The 15,336-nt window shown below is 42.6% G+C and overlaps 2 protein-coding genes across 8 annotated transcripts in view; one reads left to right on the plus strand and one right to left on the minus strand.

Annotated features, from left to right (window-relative positions):
* The first annotated feature begins 1,221 nt into the window (after window positions 1–1,221).
* Window positions 1,222–11,397, plus strand: NIPA2 (NIPA magnesium transporter 2). 5 transcript variants are annotated; one of them, XM_054190507.1, is made up of 9 exons: window positions 1,222–1,436; window positions 2,794–2,964; window positions 4,138–4,194; window positions 5,486–5,546; window positions 5,896–6,118; window positions 7,832–7,888; window positions 8,657–8,747; window positions 9,383–9,543; window positions 10,411–11,397. In XM_054190507.1, exons 5-9 carry the CDS (start codon window positions 5,980–5,982, stop codon window positions 11,046–11,048), a joined length of 1,086 nt encoding a protein of 361 aa, XP_054046482.1. In that variant the 5' UTR covers window positions 1,222–1,436; window positions 2,794–2,964; window positions 4,138–4,194; window positions 5,486–5,546; window positions 5,896–5,979; the 3' UTR covers window positions 11,049–11,397. The 5 variants fall into 5 exon arrangements, with proteins under 5 accessions (XP_054046482.1, XP_054046447.1, XP_054046462.1 ...); XM_054190472.1 differs by lacking the exon at window positions 2,794–2,964; XM_054190487.1 differs by lacking the exons at window positions 1,222–1,436; window positions 2,794–2,964 and adding an exon at window positions 1,563–1,718.
* Window positions 8,654–15,336, minus strand: part of CYFIP1 (cytoplasmic FMR1 interacting protein 1) — an 87,388-nt gene continuing 80,705 nt past the window's right edge. For all 3 annotated transcript variants that reach the window (XM_054190453.1, XM_054190443.1, XM_054190462.1), the window contains one exon: window positions 8,654–14,902. In XM_054190453.1, the coding sequence (XP_054046428.1) occupies window positions 14,738–14,902 (165 nt within the window). In that variant the 3' untranslated portion in view covers window positions 8,654–14,737. The remainder of the gene's footprint in view (window positions 14,903–15,336) is intronic.

Consider the following 15,336-nt stretch of genomic DNA (forward strand, 5'->3'; position numbering starts at 1 on the left):
AAAGATGGCTTGTGCTGCTGAGCTACTCCACAAGAATGGGTTAGGCAGGTTACCACCGTGCTGGTATTTGGAGTTCTTTCCAAATACTCTGCAAACATGCCTGAAATACCATGCTGTTGCAAATTATTGAGAGATAAACTTTGAGTATTTTCTGTTACTGATCATAACCCCTGGCTTTAAACTAAAGAGGTAATCATAGAATGGTTCAGTTGGAAGGGATCTTAAAGGTCATCCAGTTCCAACCCCCCTGCCACGGGCAGGGACACCTCCCACTAGACCAGGCTGCTCAAAGCCCCATCCAGCCTGGCCTTGAACACTTCCAGGGATGGGGCAGCCACAACTTCCCTGGGCAACCTGTTCCAGTGCCTCACCACCCTGAGAGTTAAGAATTTCTTCCTGATATCTAACCTAAATCTCCCCTCTTTCAGTTTAAAACTGTTACCCCTTGTCCTATCGTTACACTCCCTGATGAAGACTCCAAGGTCTCCCCGGAGCCTTCTCTTCTCCAGGCTGAACAACCCCAGCTCTCTCAGCCTGTCCTCACAGGAGAAGACACATCTCTTTGCCTTCTCATTAAGGAGAAATCTCTTCATTTATTGTGCCAAATTGAGAGCACTAAAAAATTTGTATTTTGTGTAAACAGATGATAGCGTGTTAAGTGGAACTAGCAATTGAAGAAACATGAAGAGGAGGACTAACAGATTATGACTTAAGTCCCACAAAAAGTCTGTAATGCTTAAATTAGTCAAGTTAATATTTTCAGGTGTTTGTTCTCTTCAGTATTATTTTAACTCGGGAATATATACATGTATGTGCTTCCAGAATTTGGCATGATCACAAGCTCATTGATTCCTTTAGCTCCTTTAAACTGTCATGGCTATGGGTACTTACCCGGTAAAAACTGGAGGGGGGGGGGTTGCCGGCCGTACCTGGGGTACGAGGGAGGCCGGCTGCCGGAAAGCGGGTCGCCCTGAGGCGCCGCCCGCCATCCGTGACAGGGCACAGTGAGGGCCGAAGCAAGCGCTGAGTAAGGCGGAGCCGTTTCCACAACGAGCGTTTACCCCCGTCCCGGAGCCCGGCGGTGCCCAGGCGGGCCGCTGGGGGGCGCCGCGGGGAGGCGGTTACCGGCCGTTAACGGCGGCGGAGAGGCAGGGGCACGTGACCCGCGGCGGGCGGGGCGCCCTCTACCGCCTCGCTCTGCGGCGGGCCGCGCCCCTTCCGGCGGGCGCTGCCGGAACCAGCGCGGGGGGGGCGGCCGGGCCCGGGACGCCGATTGCCCTCTTGCCTGCCGCTGCCCGCCGCCGGTCACCCGTCCCCTTCCCTCATGGCGGTGGAGCGCCCGCTCCGGCCTCCCCCTCCCCCCTCTCCTCCTCTTTGTCCGCGCGCGGGGGCGGCGGTGCCGCTCCCGGCGGGGATGTGAGGGGCGGTGAGCGCAGGTAACCGGGGACGGGGCCCGGACGGTGGCGGGGGCTGGCTGGGAGGCGGGGGCGGTGGCGGGCCCGGCCGGCCCCTCGGAGGGCGGAGTGAGGAGGGGAGGCGGCGATTGGGGGCGATCGGGCCGTTGGCGGCGGAGGGGAGGTGGTGCGTGCGGCCGCCTGGCCGGAGAGAGGCCCCCGCCGCCGGGAGCGGCCCTGCCCATGGCTCCGGGCCGGCCTCGCCGCCCAGGGACTCCCGGCTGTTCCCGGTCGCCGTCTGCCTCCTGATGCCACCGGTGCCAGGTGTCTCCCTTCCTTCCTTCCCCGCCTCGTTCCCTCTCCCTGAGCCGCGCAAGGTGCGGGGCCTTGGGCGCCGCGGGAGAGGAGCGGGCAGGCCGGGGCGAGCCGTGCCGCCTCCGGGCGGGCGGCGGGGGCTGCCTGGCTGTCAGGGCTGCGGCCGTTTGAAGCTGCTTGCAGAAGGCCACGGAGACCTTGGCCGGATTGGTTTCCGCGTAGCGGGGAAACTTGCAGTGGCTTGGGCTCAGAAGACCAAGGTGAAAACATAAAAATCTGGGTGTTTGATAGGCGCTCCGGCTGGGCAGAACTGGCGAGTTACGGTATGTGAGTTCTGCCAGAGCTCCGGAGCTGTTGTGCTTCTTCACGGAGCGTGTGTGTGTTGTTAATCGGGGAGCTAAACCAGTTTGTCTTCCGTTTGGCTCAGGAGTGAGTTCAGCTGGGGCTGAGGGCTGTGCAGCTTGGTTCCAGATCAGCTTCGGCAGAACTTCAGGGCCCTGGCAGTGCTTTAGTTTGAGGGGGAAAAAAAAATAATGTTAGCTTTGCACTGTAGTTCAGAATGATGATTTGTGTTCATTCTTATGCTGTGAAGATATAGGCTGGGTTTGACTCTTTAGTCCCTGATTTGTTTTTTTCTGATCTTTTCTTTTTCAACCAGTCAACTTTCTCCGTTTTCCTGCAACGTTATTTTTAATGAAAACGTCATTATAAATATGAAAAACGTAATGCAAACATTATTTTTAATGAAAGTATAATAAACATAAGTCACCGTGGTTCTTTATGAATGCTTTTGATGTGTCTCACTGTATACAGTTAGCTTTTTTTTCCCTTCCAACTTAAAAAATGAGTTGATAGGAAATTATTGCATAACTTTTCATCAGGATCATTATATGTGGATTTTAGTGTCACACCGGTTCTGGTTTTGTTAAAGTTACTAATTCCCAGGATAAAATCCCAGCAAATACAATGCAGGCTATAACAGATTATCAGTCACGTCAAAGGAAAAACAGTGACTAATGTCTAGATTGGACTTCAATTTACTGGGTTATCTTAAATTTGAAACCGGCTATCTTAAATCCTAAAGGTAGAACTTCAGTGAACCTGTGCTGGTGACTCACCCTACTGAGCATGGAGCTAGGGTAGCAGGTACAGCAAGGATGAAGCAAGTCATGTCATCGGCTCTGGTCTGTTTTGATACACTTCCAGGAAACACAGTCAATACAGTGTTACTTCTAAAGCTGTAGTTTGTGTTTAGGTAATAAATAACACTCTGTTTTAGTGAAGTTACTTTTTAGTTTTATGTGAAAATGTTTTAATTGAAGAGCATTCTTCTTCTAGAAGAGAGAGTAACTACAAATAGCAAACACAAAGAATAAGATGTACAAAAAAGTTTAGTGTGGCCAGTTTCTTAAGATGGAATGCTTGTTAGTTTTACTTTATCAATAGAAATCTGCTATAAAGGATAAGTTTAACTAAAACTTTTAAAATAGGCAACTTTAGAACTGTTAATATATGTTTTGCTTTCTGATTACTTGTGCTAAGTGCCTCTAACATTATATTATATATATGCATATATACAACATAATTTTTTTTTAACTTGCATATGTAATATGTAAATAATTATGTGTACAAGTTTGCACGCTCATTTAACTTTGACAGAGCTGGAAAACTATATCTGTATTGGGGCAGACTTACAGTGTAAAATTGAAGGTTCTCTTCCTAAATAATGTATACAGAATCTTTGGGTACTCTATGCGTGCCTCTTGGTGTTTTAAAGATGGACGTGACTAAGTTTTGAACCAGCAGCTCTTTTATCTTAATGCTATGTTACATCTGTCCCTTCAGTGTTCTCCCTATACCTATGTTTAAAACATATGTTCAGAACATAACTGAGGAAGACTTGGATTAAAGAGTTAGCTATGTTTGGGGGATTTTAATAAGCTTACTGAGAGTATTTCTGTTTTGATACTCCCCGCCACCCCAGAGTTCTGTATATAACCGTCCTCTGAAAACTCACCATACCAAAGCCTATAATTAAAACTTTATATTAGTTTTTGTAATAAAAGTGCCTTAGCACTTAAATTGCAGAAAAAAACCGAAAGGACGAGGTAGTATTTCCGTTAAACTTTAGCGTGTTACCTTGCAAAGAATAGCTTAGATTGCAGACTAGTTTCTTTGATTAGTAAAGTGAAAACCAAAGGGATGAAATAACTATAACATACCTAAGGAAGATGAAATTTAAAATTACACTACTTTGTTATTCAAGTGTTTTAAAAACAAATATCCTGTCCCTTTTTAAAGCACAGATGAGACAATATATGGTCTTGTGTGTCATGTATGAAAATGAAATTAACGGGAAATGATGGACATAATTTTTTAGCTGAATTCTTAAAATGCCAATTAATGTTATTTTTAACTTATATTTTAGAAACCTAACATTGAAATACTTAAGAAGTGAATGCCTCTGGATTTTGGAACAAAATTGGTATGTATAATGAGCCTTCAAAAGGCTCATCTCTGAACATTTGCATTTTTGTTGTTTATTTGTTGTTACTATGCGAGGATTAAGAGAAGAGGGTTTGAGAATTTTGAGCTGTGGATCTTGCAGCACTTTGAACAGTGCCATGTTGCGTGCTTATTAGATGGGACTGTTTTCCTATGCTTTTTCACAGCAAGTAAGAGGATCTGCGTTCAGTGTTAACATTAACCTACCTGGAGCGCTCTGCTAGGTTTTTCCTAGGGGTGTAGCGAATTAATCATAGTTGGAAGGAAGAATGTACAGGGAAGGGTAGTATTGGAAGAAAACAGATTTTGAAGAAACAAGTGCAGGAATCGGAACTGTGAACTGGCGTGGCTGACAGGAATATGATTTTATCTAGTCCTGGACTCCCAGTGGGCGCATCCACCTCTGCTGGAGCCTGGGCATGCAAGAGGGTGCTAGGTATCGCAGTGTCTTCACACCAGCGTTGTACTCCTGCTTGAGGAGCCTCCTGCTATATCTCAGTGTTCAGCTTCTAATAAGCACTAAAGTAGAAATGTTTCCACCCCCTTTTCTTTGCCTCTCCTTTTCCTTTTAGATGAGAAGGTTGTTAATGCAACTTACGTCATATACCATGCTTCTCAGTATGTGGAAAATAATTGCTTAGGGAACTAAATTGTTTTATCTATAGATGTTTTCTTCCTTTAGAACAGTTCTCTATGCTGTCATAATTATCAGTTGTCTTGAAATCAAAGCCTAAAAATAGTTTTCATTTCCCGTCATACTATAGAGAGGTTAATCACCTTGACAGTACTTTGAGCTTTTTTTTTCCTTCAGTTTAGAAGTTATTTATGGAGATAACCTTAAATTCAAAATCTTATGTGTTAGATGGAGTCCAGGATATCCTCATTGCAGCGTGTAACAGGAGAAAAGATGCACTGAAATAAATTTTCAGCTGGAGGTTGAATATGTAAAATCCTGATTTCTAGCCTAAAACTTGCTGTCTTCTGCTAAGCTGTTGTTGAAAGTCTTACCTAAGGAAAGTTGGAGTCTTAGCAGTGAAAGAGTGTAAACTCTAAACTCTCGATAGTTACTGTAGCTGACCTGAAAAGATGCTTCGTATAGGTATGGGGAGTTCTTTGAAAAATACATCAACAAACAGATGCCTTATTTCGTGTTCCGGATTTCTGTGTTTGTTACAGGATAAGTGCACATGCGTACATCTCAAGCTTGTTTGTGTTAGGGAAATTACTATATGATTAAACACCCATTCTAATCTTCTTTTTCATTTTTCTAGTGAGTTTATATGGAAGAAATGCTGTGGCTGTTCTCAAACTCTCTTACAAACTGATTTCAATGTAAGTAATTGTTTGATCAGTATCGTCAGTTATATGGTGTGCCAGACATAGGTCTGTGTACTTACTGAAAAGAAAAATAAATCACAAGCCTTTAAATTATCCTTAACTTTTTTCAAAGAACTTTGATTTGTTCAGGTTTCACTTTTTTATATGCTGGGTCTGAAGCCCCTTTTTCTGTGTGTTCAGACTCATTAGTTACTCATCTGTGGTTCAAGCTTACACGTGCTTCAAAGATTGCCTTTGTTTGTTTGTTTGTTTGCTTAAACACTCACAGCAGAACCAGTCACATAAGCTGTTGAGATTTTCTTATATAGTACTGCTTTAATTCTGATGTGTTTATTTTGCTCAGGTTTCAGTGTTGCGTCATCTTGTGTTGAGTAACAGAAGTTCTGCTGTTCATTGATCAATGTGACAGTCTTTAGTAGTTTACGAGATGAGCCAAACTCGTGGGAAATATGACTTCTGTATTGGTCTGGTGTTGGCTATGAGTTCCAGCATTTTCATTGGAGGAAGTTTCATCCTGAAAAAGAAAGGCCTTCTCCGGTTAGCTAGGAAAGGCTCCATGAGAGCAGGTAAATACACGTTTAAGAAATTTGCTGACACTTAAGTTTTGCTGTTTAACAGAATATTACTAAACTTGTTTGACTTTTTTGTTTGTTTCAGGCATATGTAACCTAAAACATAGAGATCATGTGTTTTTTTCCTCTGGGTCAGATACACCTAACTCTGTGTGGGATACACACTATTTAATTTGCATGTAATGCCCTCTAGGGACACTTGTTGAAGGATTCCTTCGCATGTCAGCTAAGTCTGAATTCTACTTACAAATCGAAGTTGGAACCAGCATTCTTAACTAAATCTGTGCCCCTGAAAGAGTGACTTTAGGAGAATGTTAACTGCGTTTGAGTGTCAGGAGACTTTTGGAAAACTAAAAATCACATGCAATAATCACATGTAACGAGTAGTGTTCCTCAAGGATTCATGCTGGAACCAATACTATTTAATGCCTTCATCAATGACGTAGACCGTGACATCGAGTGTACGCTCAGCAAGCTTGCAGACAACACCAAGCTGAGTGGTGTGGTTGACACACCTGAGGAATGGGATGCCATCCAGAGGGACCTGGACAGGCTTGAGGAGTGGGCCTCTCTGAACCTCATGAAATTCAACAAGGTCTAGTGCAAGATCCTGCACCTGGGTCAGGGCAACCCCCGGTATGAATACAGGCTGGGGGATGGAGGGATTGAGAGCAGCCCTGAGAAGGATTTGGGGGTAGTGGTGGATGAAGAATTGGACATGAGCTGGCAACGTGTGCTCACAGCCCAGAAAGCCAGCCGTATCCTGGGCTGCATCACAAGCAGCATGGCCAGCAGGTCGAGGGAGGTGATTCTGCCCCTCTACTCCGCTCTGGTGAGACCCCACCTGGAGTACTGTGTCCAGCTCTGGGGCCCCCAACATAAGAAGGACATGGACCTGTTGGAGCGAGTTCAGAGGAGGGCCACAAAGATGACCAGGGGCCTGGAGTACCTCTGCTACGAGGACAGGCTGAGAGAGTTGGGGTTGTTCAGCCTGGAGAAGGGACGGCCCTGGGCAGGCCTTATTGCGGCCTTTCAGTACGTAAAGGCAGCTTATAGGAAAGACAGAGAGAGACTTTTTACCAGGGTCTGTAGTGACAGGACAAGAGGCGATAGTTTGAAACCGAAAGAGGGTAGATTTAGATTAGATGGTTGCAGCATTCTCAGATTATTCAGAAGGCTGAATCTAAGTATTTTTCATTCAGTACCTGTCATCTCTGCTTCTAAAAGATGGTTGATCTTGAGATACGCAATTCATGCTCCCTGGTTTGGAATGGGAAATTGTGACTACATTTCACACGTTAGTATGTGTAATCAACCCCAGAAGCCACACAGGATTTCCACAAAGTGGCACTCTTGTAAGAGGCATCTAACTTGGCTTTTCATGTCATTACAATGAATTGAAAGAACTGTTTTTCCGGGTCATGCAGATATGGTCATCAGTGCCATTTCTAATACAAAAGAAATAAAGTAACTTGTTTTCCAAGTAGGCTGTAGGAGGCATATGCATATCAGAAATTTGAAGATTTTATTTCAACCCCTTTAACTATAAAGCCTAAGTATGAAAAGGCTGTCCATATTATTAAGGGCATGGACTGCAAAAATGATTTTATGTTATGGCGATGTTATCAATGACAGGGCTTACTGTTTGTTGATACATGTTTTTAATGTTAATATGTTTGTATATAGCAAACATTCTTTCAATTTTAGGTCAAGGGGGTCATGCATACCTTAAGGAGTGGCTGTGGTGGGCTGGACTTCTTTCAAGTAAGTATCAAAAATGTATTTAAGTTAGTATAAAATACAATCTGCATTATATAATTTCAGTAAATAACTATGCCACCGATGGCAGCAATGGTTACAAAAAAGGAGCAAGGTGGGGATTCAACAAGGTACGGTGATGCTGTCTGGTGATTTGATGGGTGTAGCTTAACGATTCTAATAAAACTTCTCTGACACCAGAAGTCCTTTCATTAATTTAATTGCCCTCTTTGGGCAGTGGAACTAGGTAGATGTTTGTCTTCCTGTATCTCTTTGCTAGCATATGCATTCTGGCTTTTGTCTTAGCAGAGAAGTGCTTAGATATACAGGTTTCTTTAGAGGGAAGCATATTTTGGGGTGATGTCCATTTCCTGAAGTTTAATTCCTTAAACTCTGTACTCTCTGGCTGTGTTCAGGTAACTGTGGCTTAATGTATGCATTGCCCTGTATCCTGCTATTGCAGATTTCTCCATGCAGAAGTTCATGACTCAGGTTTGCAGGCTGGGGAGCTACAACACAGACACCAAAATAAAACACTTTCTAATTTGGCTGAATTAATTTTAATACCTGTTGTAGTCCCCTGGCCCGGTTTTAAAATATAATATCAGGGCCGGGGGTACGGGGTGTTCTGCTAGTAGTACTGTTCGCTGAACTCTATAATTAGAATTTTCCATTGTTCCCTTACTGCATGTTTGTGTCTGCAAGAACACTTGCACTGACTCACAAGTTTGTTGCGTAAGGCATCCTAACTCCTTTTTTATTATTACTCTGCAGTGGGAGCTGGCGAAGTAGCTAACTTTGCTGCCTATGCTTTTGCACCAGCTACGTTAGTGACTCCTTTAGGAGCTCTCAGTGTTCTTGTAAGGTAAGAAACACTACCAGCGGTGTGACTTCGGAGAGAGAAGTAAAATATTTATTGAGAAATGTGTCACTGAATTATGCTGTGATAAATGTGGTTTGCTCTTAACTACACATAAAGTGTGCTTATAAACATCAGCAGTAACTTTAAGTTTCTCCAAATGTGAAGTGACTGTGCTCTAAAAGGGTCCTAGCAATGCATCTACACCTTGATCTGTGAAAAGCTGTCACCTTCAGCATTTCAAAAACATGTCGTATACAACACAGTAGTATTTTAATTCTTAACTACAGTTCAGATTTTTGTCTTTTAAAATAACTTTTACAAGTGCTTAGATACTGATTTTTTTGGGGAGGCAGCACAAGAAAAGGCATTCTGGGGAAAGATGACAAATATTAACAGTAGTTCTGTCCATAACAAGTATCTTGAGATAGAAAACGAGCTATGTAGCTATTTTAAGGAAATGCTCAATTAGTAGATTACCATAACTGACGTATGGACATTCATAGTGTTCCCGTTCACCAAAAGCTGCACACTCTGTATGCTAGTGACCTCTACGGTCAAAGCAACCTGTAAGTTGATGAGCAAATCAAGAAGATATTACTAATTCCATGTTTCCTGGTGCATTTTTTTTTTATTCTTAGTGCCATTCTGTCATCCTTCTTTTTAAATGAAAAACTTAATCTACATGGAAAAATAGGGTGTTTGCTAAGTATACTGGGATCAACTGTGATGGTAATTCACGCTCCACAAGAGGAGGAAGTAGAAACTTTGAATGAAATGTCCCACAAACTAGGTGATCCAGGTAAGAAAAATGCTGGCTTGACACATACGCAGGCCACCATTTCTTTATTATAGTTTCATTACTGCTGCTTTCAGGTTCCAGGAAGATAACTCGTGTCTGCTTCGTGTTGTCAAAATGAAGTAGAGATTTGAATTCTGTGACATAATTCCATAGGGGGTTTGCATGATGCCAGTGAACTTGTCTGGCCTTGAACAAAGCGTCTTGATGTGAACCACTAAGGTGACAGTTTAAACGAAATGCAGCAGCACGGCTGGATAAACACAACTTCTATAAATTTTAATGGACATGTGTCAGTCTCTAAGCCCAAATTTGAGCTATCCTTAAAATGAAAAAGTAGGTGCTGTGGTAGGTGTCTGCTGAGAAGTGCAACCCTGGAGACTAGCTCCTATGCTTACGTGGAAGATAAGGCACGCACAGGTACACATCTGCAAAATACTGCATATGCAAAGCCAAGTTCCATTTTAAACATGAGGAAATAGCCAGCGCTGAGATGAAAAAACTGATCTTAAGGAATTACCTGATAATTGGAAATCTGCGGATGAATGCAGCAGCCTGCCAAAACGTACCTCCCTAAAAAGCATTCAGACACGAGCCTGTGTCCAGTGGCATCTACACCTCAGCGAGTCAGCACGTGAGGCAATCTAATCCTGTAGAATGGTAAAAATACAGCATGCCCGAGTCTCATGCTTTGTTTTAGCTAGCTCACTCTAAAATGGTTTTAACTTTGATGTTGGAGGAGTAATGAGAAACATCCTGAACTCTTCTGTTTAAGCTTAGCAGTGTTAATGTGTGTTTTCTTGGTACCTCTAAGATGCTTTTGCTAGCGTACATAAATAACAAGATTTATTTTTTTTCCCCCAACCACAGGTTTTGTGGTCTTCGCAACTCTTGTTGTCATTGTGTCTTTAATTCTAATATTTGTGGTGGGACCTCGCCATGGACAGACCAACATTCTCGTGTACATAACAATTTGCTCTGTAATTGGAGCATTATCGGTCTCCTGTGTAAAAGGTTTGGGCATCGCTATAAAGGAACTTTTTGCAGGAAAACCAGTGCTGAAACATCCCTTGTCTTGGATTCTGCTGCTAAGCCTTATTGTCTGTGTGAGCACGCAGATCAACTATTTAAACAGGGCTCTGGATATATTCAACACTTCGATAGTGACTCCAATATACTATGTAATCTTTACGACATCCGTTTTAACTTGTTCTGCCATCCTTTTCAAGGAATGGCAACATATGGCAGCCGATGACATTATTGGCACCTTCAGTGGCTTCCTGACGATTATTGTGGGGATCTTTTTATTGCATGCCTTCAAAGATGTTAATTTCACCCTAGCAAATCTGCCCCTCTCTTTGCGGAAAGATGAGAGAGCAGCGAATGGCACTTTGCTGAGCACATACGACTGCTTTAATCATGACGAAGAGAGTTCTGCCTGTCTGGGTGAAATACAATCCACTGAGAGCCTCTCAGCCAGGAGAAACGGAAGTCTGTCAGCCTTCTGAAAATATCTACGTGTTACTTAAGAAAAGACGATTCTGTAACTCTGGAATTTTTTTTTTTCTGCTGTGAAATGTCTGAGCTTGTCTGGAAACTCATGTACTTTTTAACAGTATGTGTAGACAATCGTTAATTTTTATGTTCAATTAGTTTGGATAAAGAACACTGAAGGGGTTTTTATTTGCCTTATTTTTACTTTAAAAAAATACTAAAATGACCTCAGACCACAGTCGGTTTTGTTGCTTAAGTTATGTGTAAATACTTTCATTTCATTCTTCTGGTTTAAGATGTATTGCACTAATGATGATTTTATCAAAAATAAATCGCTTTATTTCTGCATTGGTGGTAAAAAGATTGCAGTGAACCTGGATCCTTTGTACTTGTGCCCTGGCTGAACGGAGTGACCGTAAATGTCAGGAGCTGCAGTAAGTGCGTGCTCTTGTCCCAGTTTGGAAAAGAGAAAAGGGAAAGCTACAACCAAGGCAGGCTAAAGCTGCTGCTCAACTACAGCTGTATGTTAAACTTCAACCTCTGCAGGATTTACATCAAAAAAACCCCCAACCGTACCAAATCAGAGTAACTGGCTGGCAGCAACAAAGCAGGAGCTTCTCTGCTTGGGTAGGTGAGGCGGGAGTTCCTGCAGTGCCAGTTTATGCAGGAGGAAGAATTTGAGTTGTTAACAGCAGCAAAAAAGCTATTCCCTCTTTTGTAAAAGAGGCCGGGTCCGGTCTGTTTGCTGCCCTGCCCTGGCTCTGTAGCTGCTCCCTGCTTTTCCTGGTACAGCCTGAACACACAGAATTGCAGTTTTGTTTGCGGGAACATGGTTACTGGCTGTGACACTAAGGTTTTAAAAAATGGCCAAAAAATTAGAACATAACATTGTTGCTTAAAAAAGGGGTGAGGGAGGGGAGTGGTAATTTAAGTTTGCAAAAGCAGAAAATAAAAGTTAGTGATACAATTTTTATAAGACCATTTCTACCATAGCTGTGAAAGTTAGATATTATTTGGGACAGATAGTTACTGCTGTAAGTTGTCAGTTTTAGTGCTTACTGTTCAAGAGTCTAATTTAAGATTACTACTAGGGCAAAACAGTTCGCACCAGTGTAACTAACTCTGCTGCCTTCCTTCAGCGTGTCATACGTGCAGGAGGGGCCAAGAAGTCAAGCAGCAAAACGGTTCTTTAAATTCTGGTTGAAGAATGGGATTTGAACTTCTACCTGATTTTAAGGGACATCATGTCAGCAGCGCTCAGTCACGGAAACGTGTCGTCTAACGCTTGCACAAAGAGGACTGTCACGGGGAGCAGCGGGGAAGTCGTCAAACTGCCGAGGAGTCACTGAACACCGGGTTGTCACTTGTGGTACCAAAGCACCAGCCTATCCAAAGAGCAGGTTACAATTTCACGTGGTGGAGTCTGTTACTTGATGTTGTGATAGGCACTTCGGCCTCCAGGCGCACCGGGTTTTGATGATAAATAATTAAAAATGAAAACGTTAGGCCTTTTGTGCACCTTGCTGCTTTTTTCCGTAGAGGTAGGAGAAGCAGTTATACCAGGTGAAGAGGTTTTAGCTCCCATCAAGTCTAATAATCCTGTCGAAAAAACACTAATCTACCTTTGAAAAATGTGAAGCAAACATCTCATAGGCCTAATGTCTGAATTCTCTTAAACTCATGCTAAAGGGAAAAAAGTGCGTAATGCATATTAATGCTAATAGTTTTAAGATGTTAGAGATGACTCTGTTTGCTGATGTCAGCTAACTAGTAAGAATTAGAACTTACTTTACTCACACCATGATTAGTTATTTTTAAATGGTTCTTAAACAAAAAAAATCGGTCTTTATTAATTAGCCATTTCTCCACCATAGTGCCAAGGCAAAGCCTCGGTGTGAGACTTACCCCTAAACCAATGATTATCTCAAATTACGAAGGTTATTAATTTCCTTAATTGAAGCCTGAAGCACAGGGAATACCATTTGGTTGACTAGAAATCTTTGCACAGTGCTGTGAAGGACAGAAAAGAAACATTTCTTAAAGAAAACTGTCTGTTAAGCATCTTGTAAAAGAAATCCTGGAACAAGCTGGTGTAACAAAGCACAAGCGTTGCCTGCTGCTGTCTCCCACACAGCGGGCAGCCTCCTGTGCGCTCTCGCCACAACAGGGAGCGCTCCAGACTGGCAGCTCTCGAGCACAGGCATCCTGGGAAAAGCTGTGGTGGTGGAAATCTGCTTATAGATTGGCTGGCAAATCTCTATCCTCTGTTTTGCCATGGAATTTCACAGTTAATTTCTTTTCTTTCCTCAAAATCCAGTTCCCAGCCACCCCGGTACCTACACGTTTCTCGTCTCCTGCGTATCTCCTCTGTCAGACGCTTGTTTCTACCCATTACTGGACGCGATTCTGTTGCTGTGAAACATCTGAAAGGAGCCGAGCAGGAGAAAAGATGGGCTGTAACCTTGAACCAGCAAGAGGGAAGGGAGAAAAACAGGTTCTCAAAGGGATGCGTTCTTGGTGTCACAGTGGGTGTTAGAAACAGTAACCAAATAACAACTCCAGAAATCCATATCCTGGGTAAAACATGTAATTATCTGTCTGGGTCTCCTCCAGATGTCTTAACTCACGTTTGTTTTGGGTTGATCCTAATTGCCAACTGAAAATCTCCGTTAGGATCCTGCAGTAAGCGTGCAGGAGTTAGTACTTCTGGCTGAACAGGCTGCTTTAAAATTCAAGTTTTACAGCTGCAGAGTTTTACAAACAATTTTACTGATGCCGTGTTTGCAGAATACAGTTAGTGTAATTAAACAAATACTTTCCATAAGTAAATCATGATTAACATCGTTAGAGCTTGTGTACTGGGACAGATTACACCTGATCACCGTAGTCAAGATTCTTGTAAACAAGAATTCCTTATCGCTTGTAAACGTATTTTGGTACACAGGTACGTATCGCCAACCAAAATATAAATTGTGTTAGAAGCTCTCATTAGGAAAAAGTAAACAGTCCCCATTCTAATCAATCAAACTACTGCCTTTTAAAAACATCAGAATACTGTCAGACACCTCCTTGTTAAATAACTTCGAAACAATCAACCTTAATTAGCCTTCATTTCCATAATGACTGATCCCAGAGAATAGTTTTGCAAAGAGGAAAAACAATCAACTGACGAGAAAAATTATTCACAAAGCACCAGCAGAGTTTGTTGGTTGGGTTTTTGTTTTTTGTGGGTTTTTTTTTTTTTTAATAAAGGCTAATTAAGCAATTAATGCTCTAATACAAACAATTTGGAATTCATTTCTAAAAATTTTTTTCTACAGAACCCAGTTTCCTACCCTCCACAGCTATTACTGTGATAGCTTCAGGGGGGAAATCACGCCAGTCCAGTCTGAAACGGCCACCTCCGTACAGGAATGCAAAGAGATTTCCAAAATCTTTTACAGTCACAGGTTTTTAATCAAAGTGTATAAAATTTTAGTCTAGAAAAATAAGTATAGATTGTATACAGTTACTGTGCTTGGGAGACCGAAGAGGACAGCGCACCACCGGAATGGCACAGGCATACTGAAAAACGCAGACGAGAGTACTCCTTAAAACTGTCGGTGGGGTTTCTGGTTGGTTTTTTGTTTTGTTGTTTTGGTTTTTTTTCCTTTCTCATACTTTTAGCCTAAATAGGTGCAAAAAGTATCGTTAGGTGGGAAGCCTAGTTGCTGGCAAGGGACTGATGAATAGGCGGCTGGAAGCAGCGCACGTGTTCCACGGGTGTGCTCTCGCCATCGCCGGACTTCAAATACTTGTCCAAAATAGCAATTATTTCATCATTCAGAATCTGGAACTTGCGAATTCTCTCAACCATTTTCTTCAAAGGCTGCAAACGTCAAAAAAAAAAAAACCAGACACACGGGACTTAGCTTTGGAGATAAAAAGCCTTAGACACAGAAGCAGCAAATGCTGTGACCCCGCCTCTCCCAGCAATGTTACGAATGTTTCCCTTACACGGCTGAAAACCCAAGGTGCATTTTTGCATTTTCATTTTCGACACTGCTGCTTTTTGTACAAAAAAGGGCAATTTACAGCAGCCTTGTCATAATCTGAATGCACGTACGAGAGATGGAAAGCTTTAAGAAAATCCCACATGGTCAGGAAATCGGAATTCTCACTGACCAGTCTTCAAACTCCAGTATTAATGCCTTGATCTTTTGTTCCTAAGAACTCTGGTGCCCTCATTTTCAGCATTTCAGCCTAAAAAGTGATTGCTACATCTATACTGCACCCGAGTACAAGCAGCTCTGATTTACTGTC

The sequence above is a fragment of the Rissa tridactyla genome, chromosome 1 (genome assembly GCF_028500815.1).
Source record: "Rissa tridactyla isolate bRisTri1 chromosome 1, bRisTri1.patW.cur.20221130, whole genome shotgun sequence".
Taxonomy (NCBI): domain Eukaryota; kingdom Metazoa; phylum Chordata; class Aves; order Charadriiformes; family Laridae; genus Rissa; species Rissa tridactyla.

Coding starts and splice junctions, on each gene's coding strand:
- NIPA2 (XM_054190507.1), top strand. CDS start 5,980: ATGAGCCAAACTCGTGGGAAATATGACTTCTGTATTGGTCTGGTGTTG. Junction 6,119..7,831: donor GAAAGGCTCCATGAGAGCAG/GTAAATACACGT, acceptor TTTCAATTTTAG/GTCAAGGGGGTCATGCATAC. Junction 8,748..9,382: donor GCTCTCAGTGTTCTTGTAAG/GTAAGAAACACT, acceptor TTTTATTCTTAG/TGCCATTCTGTCATCCTTCT.